At 45.2% G+C, this 25,869-nt stretch overlaps 1 protein-coding gene across 1 annotated transcript in view; it reads left to right on the top strand.

Moving 5' to 3' along the window:
- Positions 1-25,869, top strand: part of LOC119405727 (vasculin-like protein 1) — an 88,170-nt gene that overhangs the window by 22,938 nt on the left and 39,363 nt on the right. The window contains exons 4-8 of the mRNA XM_049419488.1: positions 1,094-1,217; positions 6,069-6,259; positions 13,799-13,927; positions 14,553-14,619; positions 25,381-25,510. Of these exons, the coding sequence (XP_049275445.1) occupies positions 1,094-1,217; positions 6,069-6,259; positions 13,799-13,927; positions 14,553-14,619; positions 25,381-25,510 (641 nt within the window). The remainder of the gene's footprint in view (positions 1-1,093; positions 1,218-6,068; positions 6,260-13,798; positions 13,928-14,552; positions 14,620-25,380; positions 25,511-25,869) is intronic.

Genomic DNA, 25,869 nt, shown 5'->3' with positions numbered 1-25,869 from the left:
GTGAGGAAAGATGTCAGAATGGAGGACACTAGTGTGGTGTCTTGACAAGCGTTTGTGCGCCACGTGGCAATGACTTCACGAATTTCGGCACACGGTAGTTGGGTCATTAACCCTTTTATCTGTAAAAAAAGAAAGCATGTATTGCTTTCCACAAGATGTAGAAATTTTCCAGAGCAAGCATGATGTGCATCAAGGGCAATACCTCGACATTTCCCCGCCACGGTGGTCTAGTGGTTACAGTGCTCGACTGCTGACCCGAGGGTCGCGGGATCGAATCCCGGCCGCGGCGGCTGCATTTTCGATGGAGGCGAAAATGTTTGAGGCCCGTGTACTTAGATTTAGGTGCACGTTAAAGAACCCCAGGTGGTCGAAATTTCCGGAGCCCTCCACGACGGCGTCTCTCATAATCATATCGTGGTTTTGGGGCGTTAAACCCCAGATATTATTAATACCTCGACATTTGTGATGAATCCCTGCTGTACCAACGCTGCAGCTTTAGCAACAAGAAGTGGATGCTTGATGCTGGTGCTATCCAATAACAATTAGCCTTTTAGTGCTCAAGACTTTTCAAATATTTCCCAACCTAAGCTGCTTCGTTCATCCTGTTTAGCGTAGTGTCATTTCAGCATAGTAGGACAAGTTGTAACTATTAGTAAGGGTACTTTTCAGTTGTTTGTAACTATTAGTAAGGGTACTTTTCAGTTGTTTGTAACTATTAGTAAGGGTACTTTTCAATTTGTATGCTTATTGCATAGGAAGTGACTGGGAAGGCACATTGCAAGTACTTGTGCAGTGTCCTTCCTGCGCAGCTCTGGTCTTATGTTGTCAACCTAAGAGAATGTCACACGAGAGAAACTGAGCATTCATGCCTATTTTTCAGATGCCTAATAAATGACGGACAGTGTTGCATTTATTGAGGTCATGACAACAAATGTCCAGCAACCTCAATTCAGATTCATAGAGGTGGAAAGTGGTGATTGTGCACTTAGAAAAGAGAAAAAAGTGTTTCCAAGCATCATTGGGTTTCAGCAATGTCACGAGGAAACATTTGTTTGTGATAATGAATATTTTCCTTTCATGACGAATCTTTCAGAAGAACTCCGATGCCCCCCACCATCACGCACGGTCCGACGAACACCGGCTTGGATTCCATCGCCGATCAGGAGCAAGCTTGCGGTCCGGTTTCCACGGTGATGGCTTCCGTGAAAGAGACCCAGGTGAGGAATGCTGCTTTGTTAGTTGGAGGAGAACAGTTTTTAGCTAATAAGGTCGAAGTCTGGGTCAGTTGGTACATGACGCTGAGGCAAAAACCAGTCAAAAAGACGCCGGACAAGGGGAAGAAGTGACACACACAAGGACTGGACTAGCAACTGTGCTTTATTAGCTGACAGCACCTCCCAGAAGAACCACGGCGCATGCGCTAATCACGTAAGCCCATGAAGTCAAAACCCAAAACAAGAAAAAGCAAAAGCAGAAATTGGCCTACATAACGGCCAAGAATCTACCGCCAGAGTGACAGGAACTCGCATTCCTTCTGCAGTAATGAAATAGACGTACTGCTTACACAATCATCGCGGTGCGTGTTTATATGATAAGCCTCAAGGCGGTAGATTCTTGGCCGTTATGTAGGCCAATTTCTGCTTTTGCTTTTTCTTGTTTTGGGTTTTGTCTTCATGGGCTTATGTGATTAGCGCATGCGCCGTGGTTCTTCTGGGAGGTGCTGTCAGCTAATAAAGCACAGTTGCTAGTCCAGTCCTTGTGTGTGTCACTTCTTCCCCTTGTCCGACGTCTTTTTGACTGGTTTTTGCCTCAGAGTTTTTAGCTCTTGAGAGGGGACCTTTAGACATTTTGTGAAAGGCATGAAAGGTCCCTGGCTTTCAAAGCCTATCTACTGGGGAATCTTTTCCAATCGAAAATTGTGTTGTGCTGCCATGTTCGGGGGCATGGATTCAATTCCCAACTATGGCGGCCACGTCTTCATGGGGGTGAAATAACAAAAAAGCCCTGTGTTCTTCTATGTACTGTTGCCACTGGCCTGTTGCAAGAGCTGACCAGTGGGTAGCGCTGTGCTGACCTAATGCTTGAGAAGCCTGAAAGGTTTTTCTACGAACAGTTGGAACAAAGCGTGGCTATGACTTTGTAACAGTACAATGAATCTCAGGTGGTCAAAGAATAATCCGGGGTCCCCCACTGGGGTGTGCCCCATTATCGTATCATGGTTTTAGAATGTGAAAGCCCTCAATATATATTCTAATGAAAAAGATTTCAATAGTGAAGTCACATTGAACACAAAAATTTTTTGTTTTGAGCATACAGTAAACCACCATTATAATGAAGTTGCTTTACTTGTAGTATCACTTTATTTGAAATTCCTCCTTGTCCTGACCCAAACGCATGCATATTAAGTAGCATTACTCGAAGCGCACGAAGAGCTTGACCTGCTTAGAATGAAGGGGCAAGCAAAGGCGTCGCCAAGCAGAGGCGAACCTTTTGCGCATGCAGTGTCAAATTAATGGTGCTGATGAACCAGTCTCATGAAGGCACAGGACTGGCCACAAACGTATTGAACCCATGACCGATGACCACCTGGTAACAGGTACCAAACAAGTACCGAGTGCTCCCAGCTGTTTACTGCGGAGTGAACGGGAGCTGTCCAATTCCATGGTGCAGCGTGACCGAACCGTTAATGGTCGTAATGGCATCATTGGTGTTCCCTGTGATAGAATCTACATGAAAATAAAGTTTTCCTGGCACTTTGCGACACCATTTTTTTTTTGCGACGCCATGGCATTGCATGGGGTGTGCTCTAGCAAAGCTTTAGCGCTCTTGAAGAGCACTTCTGGTACTGAAACGTGCCATCTGACTTTAAAAAAAAGGTTACAGCATATCCACGGGTGAATGATGAAGAGCTTGGGCGCAGCTCCTGAAGCAATCATGGTCTCGGGATTCGCTTCTCGTTGAGCCCGTTTCGCAGCGGCGTCCTTGGCGCGCACCGTCACGGGATCCGCCTGGCTGCCGCCAAGCGAGCGCCCGCCGCTGCGCATCGTCCATGCTCCACCAACGATCCCGACACGTACGGCGACGATCCAGGAGAATGAGAGAGGCGCTCGCTCCCCGTGCAGCCCGCGCAGCAGCCAATCGGAGAGCAGCGGAACTTCCAGCGCCATCTAGTGTCAATTCACACAAGCGCCATATTGCACACAATTCTATTGGACCAACGCCATCTAGGAAATGAGACGAGAAATGGTGATGACGACACAGATTGTGTACAGCGCCATCTAGAGTATTGTCCCCGAACTGCAGTTTGTATGTACTTCTATGAGATAGCGCCATCTATTGCATCATACGGGAGATCAGTTTACGCCGGACAACGGAAACGTGACAAGGTTAGACTAAGAGGAGCTACGCCCCTAAAAACAGTCCAAATGCGTGCTAGTATCATATTTTGTTCCTAGACATTTGTCAATGGTGTGGACGCGACATTGCACGAACACAAACGCTCGAACCGTATAATTAGCAGTTCCATCGACAATGGGGCACCAAAAACAGTTTTCACGATTGCTCTGTGTACCCACAATGAGTGGATAAGCGTTTTTTAAGCACAACAGACACAGCCTCAGACTTGAGCCACAGCGTTTGCGGCGTTTCCCAGCGTGAAACTCTAGTAGCATTCTCTGACGGCCACACTCGCCCCTATAAAAGCATCCATTGCCTTTCCGTCCTCATCCATTCTCCAGTCTGCGAGCCATTCGGACGCCAGTCACCGCTCTCGCTTGCCTTCATGTCAACTCCTTACTGCCAGTTTCGACGTCACTGCTCCTCCAAAGCTGCCCTCCTGAGGCGGAGAAGCTGCAGTGCTTCTGAAATGCAACTATTCCCAAGGAATGCATCTACAGAAGTAACAAGCGAGCGTGGATGACTGCTGCTTTTTCTTTAGTACTATGTGTGCCTTATGGATAGACAGTTTGATGCAGAGTGTCGGCAAGTGCTTTTCATAATTGACAATTGTCCGAACAACGGGAAGATTGATAGCCTCAAGGTGATCACTTTGGAATTTTTGCCTGCGAGCACGACTGTGGTACTGCAACCGAGGGATCATAGCATCATTGAGACCATCCGGAAGCTGTACTGCAAGGCTGTTTTGCAGCGCATGCTCACAGCGTGTGAAGCCACCAAGAGGCGTAACACTGATTTGCTTGGTGCGATCCATTTGCTGAACTTTTCAGGGAAAGAACTCGCACCTTCGAAGGTTGCCAACTGCTTTGTGCACGCCGGCTTTTCCCGCGCCATCGTCAGGCTGGTCCGCGCCATCGTCGGTGACCTCAATGATGACCTATTATTGAACTATTAGTGCAACTATGATGAACTATTAGTGCAACGAAATTATGCAATGTGTTTTCAATGATTGTGAAAGCTGATGTGGAAGAGAATAAGTGGACAAAGTTTAAGAAATATAAAAACTGGTTTCTTTTTTTTAATTGTCAGAAGTTTCTATTGTTTGGTGTTTTCTTGAACTTAGCCCGATCGTATCTCTTTACTGAGAAGTTATATAAATATAAGATTCAGCAGTTTGGTGGATAAGTATGCGAAGAACGTAATGCGGAATTTTTGTCGCTCTGCTGCAAGGCTTTTGAGATAAAGACCTTCAAAGTAAAGAAAATAACATTTCCTGGGCCAATTTTGAGGTTTCTTATAAAAACAACTACACTACACTACACACAGAGACTAAAAATACCTGAGCAGAAGCGAAAACATGCATATATTTAGTTAAAGAAATTTCAGCTACCTAACTTTAATACATTTTGTGCAATTCATAACGAAAGTTGGCCAGAACAGCAGGGCGGTTGAGCGCTCCACTCCACCTCTCCGTCATTATTGATTCCCTGTGCTTCGAAAAAATTTTTGGCGGCAAAACAAATTGCGGATCTCTTCTTTCCACTCATCAGCCAATAATATATAAAATTTTGAAATAAATTTAAGAGGTCGACCAGCCATCGTTTGTTCGATCTTACATGGAATCACCCACATGTTTCTGTGTGATTTTGTGGGCTCTATGTGTGCGTAATGGACGCAGCTGTGGCCGTCCTTAGAGGTACACCATAGAGAAAAAACGATTTTTCTCATATCAGTAAATTACTCTTTCACAGTAACACAATCAGCACGCTTACTGCGAGAAGACATTAGGTAAGCAAGAAAGCGCGCATAAGTAAAATGCGGGTGGTGACACCACCTTGAAGTTCCTGCACTATTCGGCGTGGCGTCGTAGATTTTGACGGCATCTGCTAGGGCCTGTGTAGTTCCTAATCGGTAAAAGTGAACTAAAGAGGCGGCCAGAGACTTAACATACCAAGTTTCAGGAAATTTTGTTGTCGATCCAACGTGGCCAAAATACGCAAAAACACTTTGAAATCCGTAACGTACACGTGGAAGATTTTGGCGCGAATTTTAAAAGTGAAATCTTTCAAATTAATTACCGCATCTACTAATGCAGTTGTGGTGGAAAAATTAACGACACTACAGTTATCAGAGTATAATTTATCAGTCTAAACTAATTCAATGTTTCACTTTAGTGCCCTTTTAAAACGAAGTTGGTGTCGATGCTGTGAGGCCGTGCGCTTCGCGTGCAGTTGTGCAACACACACTATAAAATTGATCAAATGCTTTGTTGGGTGTGTTGGTTCATTGGGAAATAGATTTGAGTGCAAATGGACGAGACACAAGAAAAGAAGACCATACACAAGCACTCACTACAAACTGGTTTTACTCTGAAAAACATGATAATATAAAGCTCAGTACACCACAGGCGTGCCTGCAGACACATCATGTGAGAAAGATGTAGTCATCTTCTCTTCTTGTGCCTCGTCTGTTTGCATTCAAATCTTTTTCATTTCACTATAAAATTGATTTTAGATGTGCTCTGGTCTATATTAGCCGTTCATATTTTGTAGGTGATGCGTGTGTGTTCACACAAGTTTATTCCACAAGTTATCTCACTTTCAGAATTCTGTGTCAGTGCTCCTTTAACTCTTGCATTTGTCTCTCCCACCCGAATCCACAACGAATGCCAGGTGGCCGCCAGTCCCCGCTGGGCGACAGTCGGGGCGTGCCATTCTCGTCGAGGCACGCTTCGGCGGATGCCGAGGACCGTCTCTTCCACCATTCGGTGCCGAGCAGTGGCGTGCACAAGGTGGCGCAGCCACCACGTCGCCCGCACAGTCGTCACGACTTCCGCGACTTCCTCCAGCCTTCGTACCACAAGGTGAGAGGCTGGTTTGTTGTGCACAGTAGTGGTACGGGTCTTTCACTCAGTGATGATCGCATGAAAGATGACTCGACACTGTGGTGCCTTTAGATTGCACCTGGAAGGGCATTAATAAGGGGCCCTGCTAGTCTTTTTTAGCATAGTCGTAAAATGCTGCTGATCGGTAGTGGAGGCTCCCGAGAACATACGAGCCAAAGATTATAGCGCAGCTCGCGGCCTGGAATTAGCAATTAATTCTCAAAGTCAGCTAAAAATCGTTCCCTCTTCTTTCTACAAATGATGCCACATACCCAAATTTCACGCCATTGGCTGATTTGGGCATCGTGAGCTGCATTAGTTACTGCGGCCGCTGCAAGAGGCCATCGCGTGTCCGCACGCACGCTCGCGATCATCCTGAAAGTTAGCTGCATGTTTGAAGAAAAAAAAGGGAAAGAGTGTTCCAGGTCATGAAGCGCGCGTGTGACGTAACTTCTTTCCCCCCGTGCCATGCCTCCCTGCTTAGCTTCCAGCGTGCTCGTTGGGGCGAGAGCAGAGGAAGCAATTACAGCTTGCGATAAATTTCTTTAACACAGCTCGTAGTTGACTGATTCTAAAAATGCTTTTGTCACGATCGATTCCTGAGGCAATAAAATCCTTTAATGGAACCATTCGATGGTTACTTGGAAAAGTGTTGCGGGGCCCTTTGAAAAGGCATATATCATATGCGCTAAAATTTGTTTAGCTTGCGGTCTTTAACGTCTGCTAAGTTCACAAAATATTGAGTTTACTTGATAATACAGAATTGGCTGACCAAAAGTGGTGACAAGTGACGATAAGCATCGATAAACTGACACAGCAGTGAACCCCCATCCCGAAATACCAGTACAGTAACACTTCATTATTACGTACCTTCTGGAATGTTTGGTATAACTACACATTAACCACTAACTACACAAAGCTTTTTTTTTGCTATCAAAGCACCGAAAAACATTAGGCTCTCACAGAACCATGTGATAGCACAGTGGGATCACAAGGAGCATTTGAAAACTGACCGGAAACATGGCAACAGAGTGGACAACCTGTCCGGTTTTCCCTGGTCTGCATGTGGATGTTCGGGCAGCGATGTGCTACGAAGTGAAAACTGGTGCACCTTCATTGGAACTCGGTACCTGCTGTCGCAGGAAGCCGATGGTCCCTTAGCAGGGGTGAGACAGCTACGCACATTGCGCATTTTTGGTATGATTCCATTTTCCTGTGCCGAACTGATGCAAAAGCAAGAATTTTGATGCCCGTGTCAGCTTCAATTGGGAAAAATATATCTGAGTTGACAACATGATTTTCGAAGCAGCACCAGGAATGCCAAGAAAATGAGACGTTCGCAGAACACAGATTCGCCCAAGCGTGTTTCTTCTATGCACCTTTCTATGAAGGCTCCCCATGGTGCCACGATAATCTCCTCTGCACTGTTGTAAATATGCGTGACCCCGCAAAAATGTGCTGCTGTGCACCAAGCGTGCTGTTTCTACTTGCAAGGCTGTGTGTTCTGGTTCTACTGTCGCTTAGCGAAAACTACCGAGTGGCATGCGTACCAAGGTTGACTCTCGGGTTCCTTGTTGTGTGTAGCGTGTTCCTCCGGTCGCTGCGACTTTCGTGTCGATGCTGCTGCGTGTGGTCACCTACGCGTGTGTTTGCCTTGGGCGAGTACCTTGTTGTGCCAACGTGGCATCAACTGTCTTCCTGCATGCGATGTGTCTCCACGATGCTTTAGCGCGTGGGTTCTCAAACTGTGTTCCGTGGAACCCAGGGGTTCCATGAAGGACATTTAGAGTTCCACGGGCGACCAGAACGAATGTAACCGGCTCCCGTTTTACCCCGATAAGCAACTAACTTATTTATTTAGACAAGAAAATTTGCATTGCATTTTGCATGCAAATTCCGCACATCGGGTGTCTGCAGCTAGTGAGAGACCCACATGGTAGTGGCACTAAAGACTTGTCTAGTGTGCACCATGAAACTTGCGTGATTTGCGGACCCATGTTGACAGAAATTCATGCTCGTGAGCGTTCAAACCAGTACAAGTGACATTAACGGGCACCTTGGCACTTCATTCGTGGCTCGTGGCACGTCGGTGATTACGTGGTACAGTTTTCATATACGGTGATTTGCCACCGCTTGGTCTTGTAATCAAAATGCGCAACGAATGTTTTGTATGCGTAAGAGGTGTAATTTCGTGCTGGCTGTGGGCTACACGAGCATTTAGGCTTAGCTTTATGACTGGTGTGTCGGTCGACAGCCATGTCACTGTGCAACTGGCATGCCTCCTTTTGTTGTCTTGCAAAAAATAAAACCCGCCTCTGTACGTCCAGCGCTTCGTTTGCGTCAACACATTGCTTACGCTGTGCGGTGCGTGAAACATGCAGTCTATGGTCGGCGGGTGCTTTACGTGAGTTTTGGAGCGGCGCGGGGGGAGGAGGTGGGTGGCGGTATCGCAATTCTGTTATATTATCGGGAGTTCTACATCAACGGCGATGGTCTCCCCCTTCGCACTTTCCCTTTCGCCTCCCCCTTCGACCCTCCCCCTTCGCACTTTTGATGTTCTTCATGCTCAAGAAAAAGTTCTGGGTTCTGCAGCACTGTGGAAAAGTAAGTGGGGTTCCCCAAAGAAAGACCGTTTTAGAACCGCTGTTGTAGCGGTTTTGCACAAGGAGGTGGCAGCGAACTGATGCGAAGTGCGCTTGTGCCGTCCCCCAATAAAAGCATATTGTACGCTTACAATGGCGCTACTCTCGCAGTCATAGGTGTGCGCAGGGTTCCCCTTCAGGGGGGGCGAAGGTTCATCGCGGCGCCCTCCCTCCCTATTAAGTCAATGTATGGGGCAGACTTTGCGCCCCCCTCTTCTTAGGTGGCTAGAGGGGGCGCTAGTGGGGACAAGTAGAAATATGTACTTGTCCCCCAAGTTGCTAAAAATTTGTTTTTTCATGCTCCTAGGATGACATATTACCGTATATACTCGTGTAAGGGCCGCACCCCTACTTTGGAGGGGGAATTTCGAAAAAAAAATTCAAAAAGTCCCGCCAGAAAAGTGTTTCTGTGCGAATAGCAAAATTTTGGGTGCGAAGCGAATTCGAATATTGAAGTGTGAGTGCGAATCGAATCGAATATTTTTCGAATATTTCTTGAATATTTCTAAAATATTTTTGGAATACTTCGAAGCGAAATTGCAGAAAAAAAAGTTATGAGAGGATTCCTAAGCATATTCTTATAAGATAGCAACATCAAAGTGTTTCTTTTCGCTAGGTTGATGAAGCACTGGCGGGGTGGTATTTCATAGTTGTCTTATCAAGAATGAGGCAATGTAGAGGCCGAATTCTATTTGTGTACATGATTTGGTGCAACCAAAGTGTTGCCGACAACACTTTGCACGTGATAGGCAAAGATGCCATTTCCTCAGCCTCTCCTCCTCTTTCAACTTCTGTGGAAGCCCAACTGATGTGGCGGACAAGGGTGTGCTCCCTTCAAGTCTAAGTTCCAAATCTGCCTCATAGACGTCAATATATAAAAACATCTGAAATTTCGGATGTTAAAAAGCTTCGGCTTCCGATTTTTCTGACTTCCTGCCCTAATTTCATGTCCAAAACAGCATTAATTGAGCCCCCAGCTCTGCCACATCTTTCATCTTCATGTTGGAACCAGCGTTTTCTTGAGTTGATACATATGCGACCGTAGCAGAGCTTGAAAGACAGCTTTGCCGCAATACCGGGGTGTGAGGAGGTGAAGCATATTGAAAATCTAGGGACTACTTCCAATCGGACGTGGACTGTCATGGCAAAGTTCGACCGTAACGGAGCTTGGAAGGCAGCTTTGCCGCAATACCGGGGTGTGATGAGGTGGAGCATATTGAAAATTTAGGGACCACTTCCAGTCAGACGTTTACTGTCTTGGCAAAGTTTGACTGTAACGGAACATGAAAGGCAGGTTTGCCGCAATACGAGAGTGTAATGAGGTAAAGCATATTGAAAATCTGAAGGGGTCACTTTGAATCGGATGTTGACTGTATTTGTTTTTGGGAAGTTCGAATAGTTCGAATAGTAAAATTCCAGTGCGAATCGAATCGAATAGCAAACACTATTCGAAAAATATTCGAAATTTTGAATATTCGCACACCCCTAGTAGTTAGTTAAATTGCAGCTAGATGGCGCTGCCAGCAATAATGGCGCTACCTCGACGGCGCCGTTATTGCTTTGTGTGGCGCATCGTTGGCATCGTGTGGGTAGCTTGGCAGTGTTTCTTCAGATCGGTGTTGTCGGTGTCACTTTGTCTGTAGTAGTGAGCCCTGTTTGAGCCATCGCAGGTGAGGGACGATGGGCTGGCACTTGAGGTCTTTCACTGCAGCCTTTAAACTGCAACTGATTGAATATGCCGAGGAGCACGGCAAGCGAGAAGCTGGACGCAAATTTGACGTCGATGAGAAGTGCGTGCGTTACTGGATGAAACAGAAAGATGCCCTCGCCGCTACCAACAGGAGCCGAAAGGCATTTCGCGGAAAGAAGTGCAAGTACCCGGAACATCGAAGGCAAACTTGTCAAATATGTCATCGACACTCGAAGGGATGGCTACGCCGTCTCAACTGACACGATCCGCGTGAAAGCCCTAGCCATCGCTCGCCACATGGAAATACCCCAGGCACAATTCAAGGCAAGTCGGGGGTGGGCTACGCGGTTTATGAACCGTAACTAGCTCACCATCCGCCGCCGAACAACGCTTCGTCAAAGGCTTCCAAGCGAGCACGAAAACCATGCGATTAAGTTCCATCGCTTTGTAAATGGTCTCAGGAGGGAGCATGAGTACGACCTCTCCTAAATTGGGAATGCGGACCAGACTCCCGTGTGGTTCGATGCACCAGAAAGCACCACAGTGGATTTAAAAGGTGTGAAAAGTGTGTCTGTGTGCACGACCGGCGCAGAACGTCAAATATGCACTGTGATGCTGTGCATCACGGCAGACGGCAGAAAACTTCCGCTGTACGTCGTAGTCAAGCGAAAGACTCTCCCTAAAAAGAAGTTCCCTCAGGGAATCATTGTACGTGCCCAGGAAAAGGGTTGCATGTCCGAGAAACTCGTCATAGATTGGATAAAGACCGTCTGGGCAAGTAGACCTGGAGGCCTGTTACAACGGAAAGCCCTCCTTGTTCTGGGCAGTTTCAGGGGCCACTTGACGGACCGCGTCAAGAGCCGACTCGCCACGACTCGTACGGACTTGGCCGTTATTCTTGGAGGACTGACGAGTGTGCTGCAGTCGCTCGACGTCTACGTTAATCGTCCATTTAAATCGAAATTTCGCCGATGCTACCCGGAATGGATGGCTGGAGGCCATCATGAGGAGACCCCTACAGGACGGCTGAAGCGGGCATCGCTACCAGTGTGTGTGTAGATTTCGAGTGCGTGGCGTGCCGTGCCATTTGAAACAGTCGCGAAAAGCTTCAAGGTGACTGGAATTTCTAACTGCATGAGCGGCTCTGAGGATGAACGTCTCTGGGAGGACGCCGACGCCGAGGCGAGCTCTTCCGAGAACGAGGACAGTGATAGCGAAATGGAATCGTAATAAAAACATTCCTGGAATGTCATTTGTGACTCTCTTACACTCTGCTACTGTCGCGGAAACAGTACAGACCTTTGGTGAGCTGTCATCGGCCTGATTCGTGTAAGGGCCGCACCAAGCCAAATTTTCGAAAAAAAAGTGCGGCCCTTACACGAGTATATACGGTAAACGCTGCTAACTGCTCCAAATCAAGGTTCTTCTGCTCCAAAATCGAAATTTTGTTACTCAAAAAACTGCTCCCAATTCAGTTTCAGCCGTGTCACCCCTGCTTTAGCTGTTTTTGTGCAGTGCTTTGCTTACTGAGCTTGCACTGGCACTTCCAGCACGTTTACTGTCTACCATATGCTTACATTTCCTGTGGGAGGTAATGCTTTTAGCCGGGCTAGTTGGTAATGACTTGGTGAATCCATAATACTAGCTAACACACAATACTGTCTAAGCGGAATGACACAGGACAACTGCTAGACTAGTGAGTGTCCTATGTTGTTCTGTGTAGTCTGTTGTGTGTGTTCACTAGTATTATGGATTCATTGGGGAAGTGTCTGTGCAGTGAAGTTTCTTTCTGCCCGTGCTACAGGCCGTGCTTGGGTGCGTTGCGTCTTGTTGATGCATTTGTGTGCGTGCATATGAATACTATAATCAGAAGCTTGGAGGATGCTTGAGCTTCGCTTCGAAGGGTAGAACGCAATAGCGTAATCGGGCCCTGTGCCTTCTCAATTGCTAGCCTGGCTTCAGTTCTCGTTGGATGCCTCAACCGTACCACAACGAAAGGAACGTCTGTGTGCATAACATTGGCCGTTTCAAACTATCCTAGAATGCATACTGCAAGTACAGCTGCTATGTGCGCACTATGCCATAGTTATTCCTGTTGCGAATCAGCGAAGGGCCCACTATGTGTCCCTGAGGCAATAATCGAACCTACAGGGCTGCTCACTTTGTTGACGGTTTCGCAGCTGATGATGATCTTTAACCCTTTGAGGGTCGATTTTTTTCGCGAAATGTGTCCCAGAAATGTGTATTTTTTTATTGCTGAATTAAATTATTCAGACAAATATATTTAAGAAAAAAATTGTCTAAATTATTTTTGGTGACTGTAAAGTGACAAAGAAGTATTTTGTGTTGTTACATGCACAAGGTTTTATCATGGGTAACAGCAAGCTGAATTATAAAAAAAAAAACTTATACGACTGTGAAAAAAATTATGCGTTGCAATAAAAGTCTGTGTAGTTCATAACATACAAAAATAAGTAAGTGCACAAAGTGGCGTCAAGTGGAAACACGGAGGGAGAAAAGCCACTTTTTACCCAGTCAGCATCGTCTCGCCGCGCACGCTTTTGAGATATCGCTCGCTTATCAAAATCTGAATCTTAACTTGCAACTAACGCCTCGTATGACGGGCTGACATTTACTGAATCAGATTCTGATTCGCCAGTCGGAGGAATCTCCGCTAAACTCACTATTGCAGCCGACAAACCGGCTTGCACTTCCATAGTGCAAGCAAACAGCGCGGGTGAGCACACTTAAAAAAGCTGTGTAGTTGTGAGTGTGTCCAGAAAGCAAAAACAAGTCCGAAATCTATAATAATCATTCGTCTTTTCGCCAACAAAACAGAAGCAGTTTTTGAGAGCGGTACTTGGTATTGAAGGCTTTTTCAAAGGCCTTTGATACCAAAGACTCCTCCCACTACATGACATTCATATAGTGTTACTTTCCGAAGCAGTTTCAATCAATGGTGTGGCTCTGTGGTGGAACACCTGCTTGCCACGCAGAAGGCCTGGGTTCGATTCTCGCTCGAGCCAAAGATTTTTATTATTTATGATATGTGCATCTTTCTCGACTTTTTCGCTTGGAACCAGCGACACCGACACCGGAATTTCAATGAAAGAAGCTCTAATGCTGTCGTGTTAAAAGTTCTGTAGTCATTGCACATGCTAATTTGCTCTTTGCCACTTTGCGCAGATGAGTTCCAGTGCCGTGCAGAGCAGCGACAACTGTGCCAACATTGTGGGCGCCCAGGTGGGGGGGTCTGCTGTCGTCACCCAACGCAGCAAGAAGGACCTTCCCGGCAACAACTTCAACCAGGAATTCGTGAGTGCTGTTCTACGCACGTGGCTTGTTCACTAGGTTGTGGGTTTGATTCTTCATCGGAAAGATGAAATGCCAAAGTGCTGGCGTACTTCGATTTCTTGTAATTGCGTATCTTGTGGAAACGCGAAAGCAAAAAACTTGATTCTGTCTACTAGGACTTCTTTTTGGGCGAGTTGGTGCTTACGTTGCTTAAGTACACTTGACTGTGGCGCAAAATGCATTGTATGTAAAAGGGACGTAGATAAGCGAAGAAAGTGAAGTGCCTCACTGTATTCTCTTCTCTACGCTCCTTTTTCACGAAATGTATTTTGCGCCACAGTCAAGTGCACCTAAGCATTGATTCTGTCTAGCATTGGTGTTGGCACTGAGTGAACCAGAGTCACGGACCCGAACCAAAAGCTTCATCATAAGGGACATTAAATCTGAATGTACTTTCAAAGCAAATGTCTTGAAACTAAATCATTCTCATCTTGGTCATTGTCATGCGGGCTGGTGATTCACTAAAGAGATGCATCAACACAAGCATGCTCGGGCACAGGTTATCAAATTGGTTTACGTGTCGCTAACTTGGTCCGAACCTTCCGAGTGTGGTCACGACGTGGATCTTTTATTTTTTCTTGTGCAGCCCACGTTGCAGGGTGCAGACGAAGCTCCCGTTCAACAGCCGCCAGTCGTCAACGGCAGCGTCTGGGGTGAGTGCTGTTTGTGCTGGAACTGTTGTTGTAACGGTGTTTTCTCTAAAATCGTTGCCCCCGTTAACTCTTTCGTTACCGTGGAAAAAAGGCCACATTTTGTAGGTTTTAGTAATTATTTTTTTGTTATAAATAATAATATAGATACAATATCAATATAAAGCTAAGAGTTCGTACTTTTCAATGGCTTTAGGCCTGTGTCACATGGCCCTTTTGAAAGGTCATTCAGTCGATGGCCATTGAAACGCCACAACTCTGACTCAATGGAGTTGTTGCACTGCTACACGGCAGTTTTGAACGGCCGTTCAGTAGTTGAGGCATTTCTCACAAAAATTGTGTGGCGCTGCATCTTTATTTTCGTATTCATGTCAACGAAAGTTAAATAAAATAAATCCACTTAAAAGCACGAATATGTCTGCTGTTTTTGTTTAAGGGGAGACGCTCCTCGAAACAACTTTTTTTTATTTTTTGCAATAGAGACTTGAAAATTCTGTTATATGTATAGTTTTTCATGCAGATTTCAAATATGTCATTACTTTCCATGTAGCTGCTACAGTTGTTGAGTTATGTCATACACAATGGCAAAATGTTACACTTTTTGCGGGAACTCTTTTATGTACTAAACTTTCAGTAAAATCATCGTGTTGAATCTTATTAGACTCTTTGTAGACTGTAGAGTGCCAATATCTATCCAGATATTCCACAGAGATAATGGACTTAATAAAAAAAATTTGTACGCTGTAACTGATTATTTTCAGTCTCCTTTGAAACAGTAACTGAATATTTTCACAAGTAATGCTGATAGATATTGCAATTTCAAGTAGATATTTGCATTCTACATGTCTTGAAGAATACGTGTGCCAAGTTTTGTTACTATACAATAAATATAAGTTTATAAAAGGCTGCCCGCAAAAGGTGAAATTGTCAAAAAAAATGAAAATGAGAAAAACAAGTTTGAAAGTTTGAAACGTTGGCATTTATCAGAAAAAACACTATTTACATCAAATTGGGTCACAATCCGCCTCCACGTGTGCGTGGACGAAAGTGTAGACTCGGGGCAATCGGAATTTTCGCAACACAGTTCGAGGAATGCCGAAAGTCTGCGCTTTCCAGCTGCCTCTCGGACGCCGAGCTTCCGTTCGCGGCAAGGGTGGCATGCCGAACCCGCCACAAGTGCCGTGAACGCGCCGATTTCGCAAAGCATCGTGTTGACAGTAGGAGCACCTACAAGTCTAGGCTCACTCTCAAATAATCCAATCTTCGTTTGGGATGCACTGATAAATTCCACAGCAGCGTCAATTTCACAACCACTGTCGCGGGGTTCGGTGTCGCCGTTAGGCCTATCCGATATCGGAGCGTCGGGGGCATCGTCTATCGCTGTCGCTTTGGGAAGCGTCCGACGCCGTTTCCCTCGATACTTGTGGCGAGTCCTGAACTTTCGAACATCAGAACTGCGCTTTTTAGGGCTTGCCATGGCACGAAAATACAGAAGAAACGCAGAACAACTCGGTCGCGGCATTTGAGGCTTCTTTCTTTTGCCGGGGAGATGTGAGGGAGGAGAGGGTGGAGCGCGCCGCCGTCCAATGGCGGCCTCGCGCTGCGTGCCGCGAAATTCAAAATGCTCGACGTACGCGTTGTTTTTCTCGTTTTTTCTTTATTCTGCGTGAAGATACGAGACTTAACCCCTGGTGTATTGTGGAGAAGACAGCTTTACGCTGCATGCGGGCAGGATTGCAAATGGCGGGCACCGCGTCATTTTCGCAACAGAAGGACGCAATCTACACCATTTTTTCGCGACTTTTGCGCATTTCTCGCGTCACCGCTTCTCACTTGGAAGCCTTTTTAGATAATTTCTCGTGCGAATTTGAGCTTGATATTTCCAGAAATAAAAGATTATAGTCCAAGGATGACAATACAGCCGAAAAAAAAAAAACAGATTTTTTTCGGAAAACCGCAACTTTTCGACCCGCGTCTCCCCTTAAACATTACAATAAATTGTTTATTCGCAGGTGTGAAAAAATATTTAGTTTGTAAGTTCTTGAGCAGGGGAACTGTGGCAAGTGAGACGCGGCAACATGGCGCGATGAAGACAAGCACATTGCTGTTGTGTGACAGTATGTGCAATTCGCAAATTTCAAGTGGCAAAAATACTTTATTAAATTATTCATAAAGCTCACATATACAGTGAATTCCCGTTAAGATGAACTCTGTTAAGACGAGCACCGCCACGGTGGTCTAGTGGTTATGGCGCTCGGCTGCTGATAGTGGTTATGGTGCTCGACTGCTGACCCGAAGGTCGCGGGATGGAATCCCGGCCGCGCGGCTGCTTTTTCGATGGAGGCGAAAATGTTTGAGGCCAGTGTACTTAGATTTAGGTGCACGTTAAAGAACCCCAGGTGGCCGAAATTTCCAGAGCCCTCCACTACGGCATCTCTCATAATCCTATCGTGGTTTTGGGATGTTAAACCCCAGATATTATCATTGTTATCGGTTAAGACGAATTCTCGCTTATGCCGAACAACATGGGACCGTTTGTTTGTCTTCCCATAGACTCAATGCAAAAAAAAATTTGCTTAAGACGAACTGCGCAACTGTACTCTTCTGTTAATACAAACTTTTGCGGTGATCGACAACGCTAGCGATTCTGCGAAACGAACACTGCAGTCTTGGTGGGGCATTCAGGTGACCGAGAAAAAGCAAAAAAAGATAAAAAAGATCGCTTCCTGGAGCAAGGACTCGAAGCAAATCGCGACGCGGAGGGCACGAGATAAATGAAGAACGGTCAGCGGATAAAGCCGGTATCTCCCTCACCCCGAGCCTGTGGGTGGGGGAGGTGTGGGCTTTATCAGCAAAGAGAGCAACAAAAATAGTAGGGGGATTTACAAATTGGACCCCCAAGCCATTGCGTCCTTTTGTATCCCCCCACCCCCGTTCTTCTTCCAGCTGGAGTACAAAGGAGAACAGGAGAACACAAGAGCTTGGGGCCCCTCCGTGGTGGTCAGAGGGGGAAATGCAAGGGGAGTGGGAAAAAAAAATTTACACCATCTCCCGCTAAAGGAGACCATGAGGCAATGCGAAGCCGGAGCACTTGCATGATCGTGTTTCGTTGGCTTTCGTTGGGCATGCTACTGACCTTGCATCGTGGAACGCGAAAAGGAACGCTACGCGCGTCGTGTCTTCCCTCTAGCCTTGCCGTTAATTCTCACAGGGCGAGCGGGGAACGTGGTCGTCAGGCACGCGAGGGGGGAGCGTAGGAGAGAAGAGAGAGGGGACGCGCATGCGCTGGCGCTCATCGCGGCGCTGTGCAGGAGAGGGGCGATGCGAGAGAGGTGATGCAAAGCAGCGTTTCGGCATGTCGAGCCCGCGTTTCAGAGAGGGAGTGGAGATGGGGAAAGTGGGAGAGGGGTGGGAGGTGTGTGAAGAGCAGGTATGTGGAGAGGGTTTGCGCATGCGCAGTAAGGGTGGTCACGCCGCACACCACCACAGGTTTGAGCTCCGCTAAAAGATGCTGCACATCTAAAAAATGTTTGCGGTGCACTCCCATCAGAGGGGTCAGGTGCATTGTCATCGCCGTCACACAATGGCGGCCGAGCACATTTTGTGATCAATTCGCGTTAGTTCGCATAGGACCTGTGCCCGTTCTATCTGTTCCCAGTGAAGTGCAAATTGTGATGAGCCATTTTGATTATGGAAGCACACGACAAAGGAAGGCTATTTTGCACACTGAATATAGCTGCGTCGTGTCATTTTTGTGTGCGCGAGGCTTGTGATCGTGAGTAGCGTGATGGGATATCTTCAGCTGCACGTCGATCAGGAAAAGTTACTGCGGGCCGTAAGCGGGAAAATATCCAGACCTCGAAGAAAACCTTGCAGACTTTCTTAAGCAACTCAGCATATAATGACTTTGTCAGGACAACAGCACGCGACCGAGGAGTATCCAGAAGTGATCTTAGAGCCAGCAAACAGGCTCACAGAAGAAAAGGAACTGCCAGGACAATGAATTTTACATTCTTCGAAGGAAAGGTGTGCTTGTCTCTCAATTTTTTTTTTCTAATTGTCAATATAGGAGCGTGCTACAGTTTTATCATTAAAATGTGGTAGCAAATATCTTCATGAGCATTTTTATTTTGTAACATGCGAAATCAGGTGCTCGGAAGATTCATGTAAATACTCTGCTTGAAGGCATAGTCTTTATCTAGATGAGCCAAATAAATGCTTTTTCTTGGCTTTTTGCCCCCCCCCCTCCCCCATTGTAAGTCTACGCCATTCAGTGTTTTCAAGTAACATATTTGGACGCACTTGGCATTTTAGCATGTCTCTTTTTGGGGGCACTTCTGATAAGCCAAACTCCCGATAAGACGAACAGATGACCGCGGTCCCTTCGAGTTGGTCTTAACGGGAGTCTACTGTACTGCTTTTGAGGCATACTGGTTAGATTTATTTTTTCTAGTTGTGAGTACGAGCACGCTGTGAACGAGAGGGCTGTTTTTGCTTCCGTTGCTCAATGGCTGTTTCGATAGAGTTGTGGGGTGCTCCATCGACTCGATGGCCTTTGAAAACCCCCGTGTAGCCAGGGCTGGGCAAAGATACTTTGAAATTGTATCGCGATACGATACAAGATACTCGGGCAAGAAGTATTTGAGATAATGATACAAAATACTTCCAGAATTATTGTATCCGATACGATACTTACCGATTGTATCTTAAGATACTTCGATACATTTGAAAATTTGCTGTTATACATCTATATTATGGAGCAGCAAATGCCTATCTACAAAATTGTTTGCTTGAAACTTTCCTAACCGCGATCAACTATGATTAATTTTAAGAAAATATCTGTTTCTATCGCAAAAGTTCTGTCTTTCTTGCTGAATGTATATTAGTTTAATTCCCAAACAACTTAATAGGAACATGACAGCTCTTTACACTCTGCGCTTTCAATTATTCTTGCTTGACACTTTTATAATTGATGGGAGTCGCTGCTTGCCGACCAGCGAGCGAGTTGCCATCAAAGTACAAAATTTTGAGTAAGAAGCCTACGCACGATGGCCCAAATACCGCGGTACAATCTTATCATGTCCGTAAGTGTATTACCTTTTTCGCAATACCGGCTCACCCGACAGGTGTAAAGCTGCAATAATGCTGGTAGCGACATTTTAGGGACACATCGCGTTTGTATTGAGGGCATAAAACTGGAATAATTTTTCGTGTTTGACTTATCTGATGGCCTACAGCGTTCGTTAGAACCGTATTCACTAAGCTTTTTCTTTATTTCGAGAGTTTGCCCAACGGCATACATAGTTAAATATACAGATAGAGGCCAGTTTCCGCTATATACGTCAACAGTGCTCTATGGTGGGGCCCAGGGAGCCAGAAATCATAATATTCACTAACCTGAAATGTTTCTTCTCTGAGAGTACTTGTGCTACCACAAGCGTGTCAGACGTATCGCAGAGGCACAAAGCGTCGCAAGATACCACTTAGTCACACTATTGGCAATAATATTTCAGACTACCTGGTGGTTTGTAACAGTCAAAAAATCTTTAAGGTGACATAAAAAGGGAAAACAAATATATCTAAGTCAAACAGCAAAAGGTGTCCGTATAAGGAATCAATGAATAAGTATGTAGGGCGTTTCACTTAACTGGAAAGACATATTCAAGAAATGGTTGGAACGACTGAATTAGACCAACGTTACGTGACTTGCCGTGATGTGGCGCTTGTTATGGTATTTTTATATTGCGCTTAATTGGTTAATTAACTAATGTCTATTATGCGACATAATAAATACTTACTTTAGGTCCAAGTGCGTATCGTCACGTCGCAGAGGGCATTCCAAAACGACCGATCCAATATTTTATGGCGACGTACATTCAGCGTGATTTTTCCCATCTTTTAAAGAAGGCCCGCGAAATATGAAATAAATCCTCGAGACAGCATGCACTTATGGACTACCGTACTGCAGGTCTCTCAACCGTGCTTCGAGCGAAAGAGCCGTTGCGCGGACCGTCAGTCTACGCATCTCATTGACGATGGCGTTTTCTTGCCGGGTGCGTCCGTCAAACATGTTGACACACTGTGAAGCCGATGCTAGAGCCGTGCCCGCTGATTTCGTCATGGTCCTGGCGCTGGTTATTTCGCTCGAAGTACGTTTGAGAGCGCTGCAGAGCGGTAGTGCACGAGGGCAATCACGGGGTCATTTTTCGCTGGCTTTATTTAAACATTGAAAAAATCACTACGCAGCATATACGTTGCCACAAAAAATCAGATCAGTCGTTCCCAAAATACCCTCTACAACCTTGCGAAGCGCACTTCGCCCTCAATGGAATATTAAAAGTGTTGCATAATTGATCTTAGTTATCAACGAATTGAGTCCAATATAATAATACCTAACGTGCGCCACAAGACGGCAAACCATGTCGTTATTTTTATTCAGTTGAGGCTAACCACTTCTTTGTAAATATTTGGTTCCAATTACGTGAAACACCCTGAATAAACATCATACAGGCGGCATCTCTAAAAGCAATGACGGTTGAGCATGACCATCGTGAACTTAGATGTTAAGGTCAGAAGAGAAAATTCAGTGCCTGTGGAAAGTTGTATAAAAACGACTCGTGGAGACGCTAGTGAGAAAAACAGAGTACTTGGTATTATGTTTCTCAAATCCCCTTCCTAACAACTTTAAAATGTTCCACTGCCCATTCGATATTGCTATTTTGCTTAGAATTTTCATTGCTCCATACGTACGCAGACATTTTGTTACTGCATACTCCAGGCATGCCCAGATTATTTTACATTTGTCCTCAGCATCGCCATGACGTAACAGTAAACTCAAATGAAATCCACATATATAAATAGTAGGAATGACGATGACAGTCAGACAAGAAAATAAAGCAGAACGTTTTTTTGGGAGCACGTTACAAAATATATAATGCAATGCGCAGACGGCCAAAAACAGAGGCCTAGATAATGTATGGAATGCAAACTGATAATAACTATAATTATGCTTGGGATTTAACGTCACAAAACGAATTATGAGGGGCACCGTAGAGGGTTCCGAAAATTTACACCACCTAGAGTTCTTTATTGTGCAATTAAATATAAGTACGCGGGCCTCAACGTTTAGCCTCCATGTAAATGCGGCCACCGCGGCAGGGATACCATCCCGCGTCCTTTGGGTCAGCAGTCGAGCACCATAACCAATAGACCACCGTGGTGGGTAGGATGCAAACGGAGAATACGAATGAGAGCACTTATGCTAACGATGAAAGTTTGATTAAAATAACTCCTTGAAATTCAGCAGGAATAATATAATACAGCTAGTACAACAAAATATCGCCTGTTACGCTTGTTCTATTACATCTACAATCGGCACCAAAGGGTGCGACTTTTGTTAGAATCTCGATTTCATATAAGTCAATCTCATCGCAAGCAAGTCCAACCTACCTGCACAAGATCTTTCAAACTGCTGATGTGTTAAAGCCGCGAGACGAGAAGAACCCCATTCTTGCATTCTTCTAACTTCGCAACGAAGTACCACGCAAGAGAAACTTCGATAACGACATATAGCGGCATAGGAATTTTCGCGAAAGACGCCACAGGCATTGTAGTACGCGGCACAGTACAGTGGCTACGAGCAAGTGCCATGGCACCGACACAACTATAAAGATGAAAAATATCGAGAAATAAAAGATCGGCCGAGCGTATACGATCGCGCCACCACGTGACTCTGCTCCACCAATTGAGACGCGCAGACCTAATCACCTGCCCTCGCTGGAAGACTCTGGCAAAAACATAAACGATTGTCGCTGTCATTAGTTTTCTTCGGGTGGCTTAGTGGCAGCACCATTAGATTTGGAAGCGAAGTTCAGCGAACGTTCGTTGTCCCGCACGGTGGTGTTTCTATAGCAGTATCTTGTATCTTAAGATACAAGATACATTATTGAATGTATCGGAAATAGAGATACAGATACTCGTCTTGCGAGACGTATCGCGATACAGATACAAGATACCCAAAGAGTATCTAAGATAGTATCTAAGATACATGTATCTTCGATACTGCCCAGCACTGCGTGTAGCAGATCGTGTGTGTTTGACCGTGTAGTCAATAGGCTATCTGTTGGAAGGCCTTCCAAATGCCCATGTGACACAGGTATTACATAAAAAAACTTATATTAGGGTATAAACGTATATTAGGGTATATTTATGAAAAACAAGATTTATTGAACATTGCATAGAACATAAAACATTTCTAGTGTTTAGCTCCAAACAATAAAGAAGAAAGAAAAACGAAAAATAATCTGAAATATACAAAATGTTTGCTCAACTGCTTTCTCTATTAGAGGAAAGTTTGAATGATCTAGCTCAAAAAGAGTACGAGTTACCATTTTTTCTGTCTGCTGAGTGCAAACTGCATTACTCCGTCAGGTTACACGGTTATATCCTTTCTCTCTACAAATTTTCCGAACACAGTAATACAATGGAAATACAGCGGAACCTCGATTATACTTTCCCCAGTTTTGCGATGACCCGCAATTTACAATGAATCTGTTCAGTCCCGGCAATACCCTCGTAGAAATAATGTATTAAAAACAGCAGTTGTACGATGCAATTTTACGCCGACCCCACACTGTACGACAACTCTGATACCATCTGAGGAAAAAAACAGCCTTTTCTACTCAAACCTAACGCTAACCAAATACACACAAACCTCGATGTAACGAACACGGATATAACGAATCATCGGTTATAACGAAGTAAATGAAGAATGCTCTTGTCATAGATACAGTGTTAAATATAAACGTTTATAATGAATGTTCGAATATAACAAAATTATTTTCGTGGCAGATATGACTGTTATAATGAGATTTGAGCGTCTTCGTGGGTGCAACATAAAAACTTACTTGGCCCTAGGTTGACAATTGGAAAAAGGTAGAGCAAGACAGGTACAGTATGCCTTCTTAGAATGTAAAATTTATTCTTCTGGCAGTTCATTTTCTTCTGTGATCCAGTTTTCCTGGCTTTAAGATCGCCTCTGGATACGCCTCAATCATAGGTGTATTGCAGGACTTCGTCAATTCCGAAATGCCTACCAGCAGCACGATTGCCGTGCTCAAGAGCGTACTCCACAGACAAGGTCGATTTAAACGGATTAACTTCAGCCAGTCGACAAGCTTGTCTTCGAGATCCGGGTATTTTCACGCTTTTTTTGGCCCATGGAAACTTCTCTTGGTCAACATGCAGCTGAAGATCTTCCTTTGTTTGCGGCACTCGCATTCACAGGCCTCAAACACAAAAAAAAAAGGCGCGATGCAGCTATCTACAGCATGATTTGCTCTTGACGTGAGCATTCATAATAACGGCGGCACATCACCAATTGCACTTCACTTGGGAATAAATAACGTTCATAGCTCAGTCGCACACGAAATCATTCTACAAACTCAAAATGTGCTCTGTCGCCGTTGTGTCATGGTGATGACCCTCTATATCCTACTCTTCTGACGGGAAGCTGTTGCCAATGCAGTTTTGGTTTCGTTTTTATGCGCAGGCAATTTTCGAACCCGTTTTATTGGAACGAAGATGTGTATTAGATTCATTTTTTTTTAAAGTTGAGAATTAAGATTCAGTCCCATCTCCTTCTATTACCATATAAACTCGCATAATGAACGCACTTTTATTCCGAAGAATTGAAACAAAGTTGGGGGGTACATTTATTATGCGGGGTAAATTTTCGTGGCGCGCACCAGCATTGTCCAACCGTTTAGGTCATCTCTATCCTGTTTTTCCTGTCTGTTTCAACGACGTAAGTCGTGTCGCAATCCCCACATTGTACTTGTAGATGACCCCGCTCTGATCGTCCACAGGTGTGTGGTCTTTGGCTTTCGCGAACACATGTCCCAAGGTATGTTTCTGTGCCCAGCGGACACAAAGCTCTCCGAACAGAGTCTGATACACCTTGAACATAGGGAATACGCGCAGTGGACGTTGTCTTCACTCATGACGCACTCCCTGTTTCTATTCGCATGCGCTTCTGGGTATTGTTAATAAACGTCCTAGAATACTGCCGTTGTTCCAGTGCATCTACCACGTTTTCCCATTCTAGTATCCTAGGACATTTATTGATGTGGCAAATTGAGGCGTATTCAACGATTGCTTGTGTTGGACTCCCTCGTAGGCTTCCTTCATTTAGGGTTTTACAATGTGTAATTTGACTACCTGCATGCCTTCGTACGTTTTTAATAAATTCTATCATTTGTTTTGTGATCTATTAGATATTTTATACAGTAACGGAAAAGTAACGATAATACTTTTTCACAGTAAACTGTAACTGTAACACAGTTACTTTTGGAAACTTTGTAACTGTAACTCTAACAGAGTTCCTTTTTTGGCTTGGGTAACTGTAACTGTAACACTGTTACTTTTTACTGGTAACATGCCTATGACTGAGTAACAGCATAATAGGAAGAAAAACAGAATGCTGACCAATATGGTGTCTCAGCTCCGACACGGAAGCTTTGTTCACTCTACAGTAAGTGAACAAGGCTTCTGTGTGTAAGCGTGAACATTAATTTTCAAAGCCGCCATTTTGGTTGTCATTCTGTTTTTTCTTAAGTTTTACCTATTGCACACACATAATTACCACTGTTCTGGAGATAAGCGTGTATATAGATTAATACCTCTACTCTTTAACTTTCATGTGAGTTAAGTTACGTGTCGTCATTCCACGCTCGCCTGCATGCCTGCTACTGTTGTGTGCTGCAGAGAACCCACGCAACTCCAAGGTGCACGGGACGGTGCTGAAGAAGGTGCACCTGACACAGCGACCCTCACCACGGACGGAGCCTGCCAGTCTGCTCGAAGTGCGCTCCAAGAGCCCCAACTTCCACCTCCGGTGAGTGCCGGCTTTGTTGCAGCAGATGGTTCTAGTCGCTGGAGTACGGCTGTGTTTGCTCACATTGTGCCTGCTTCCAGTGAGTTTTAGCAGGCCTCTAAAGATCTTCAGAATTTTGTGAAGTGTTAAACAAGTGCTACAGCTGTTGCAATGTAACGGTGTTCGGCTGCTGACCCGAAAGGTGCAGGTTCTAGCCTGGCCATGGTGGTGGTCACATTTCGTTGGAGGCGAAATTCTTGAGGCCTGTGTATGGTGCGATGTCAGGGCACGTCAAAGAAACCCTAGTGGTCGAAATTATCTGGAGCTCTCTACTACAGCATCTCTCACAGCCTGAGTCACTTTGGGATGTTAAACCCAAT

The sequence above is a fragment of the Rhipicephalus sanguineus genome, chromosome 9 (assembly GCF_013339695.2).
Source record: "Rhipicephalus sanguineus isolate Rsan-2018 chromosome 9, BIME_Rsan_1.4, whole genome shotgun sequence".
Lineage (NCBI taxonomy): Eukaryota > Metazoa > Arthropoda > Arachnida > Ixodida > Ixodidae > Rhipicephalus > Rhipicephalus sanguineus.
The sequence above is the reverse complement of the archived record's forward strand: the minus strand, read 5'-3'. Positions and strand labels throughout refer to the sequence as shown.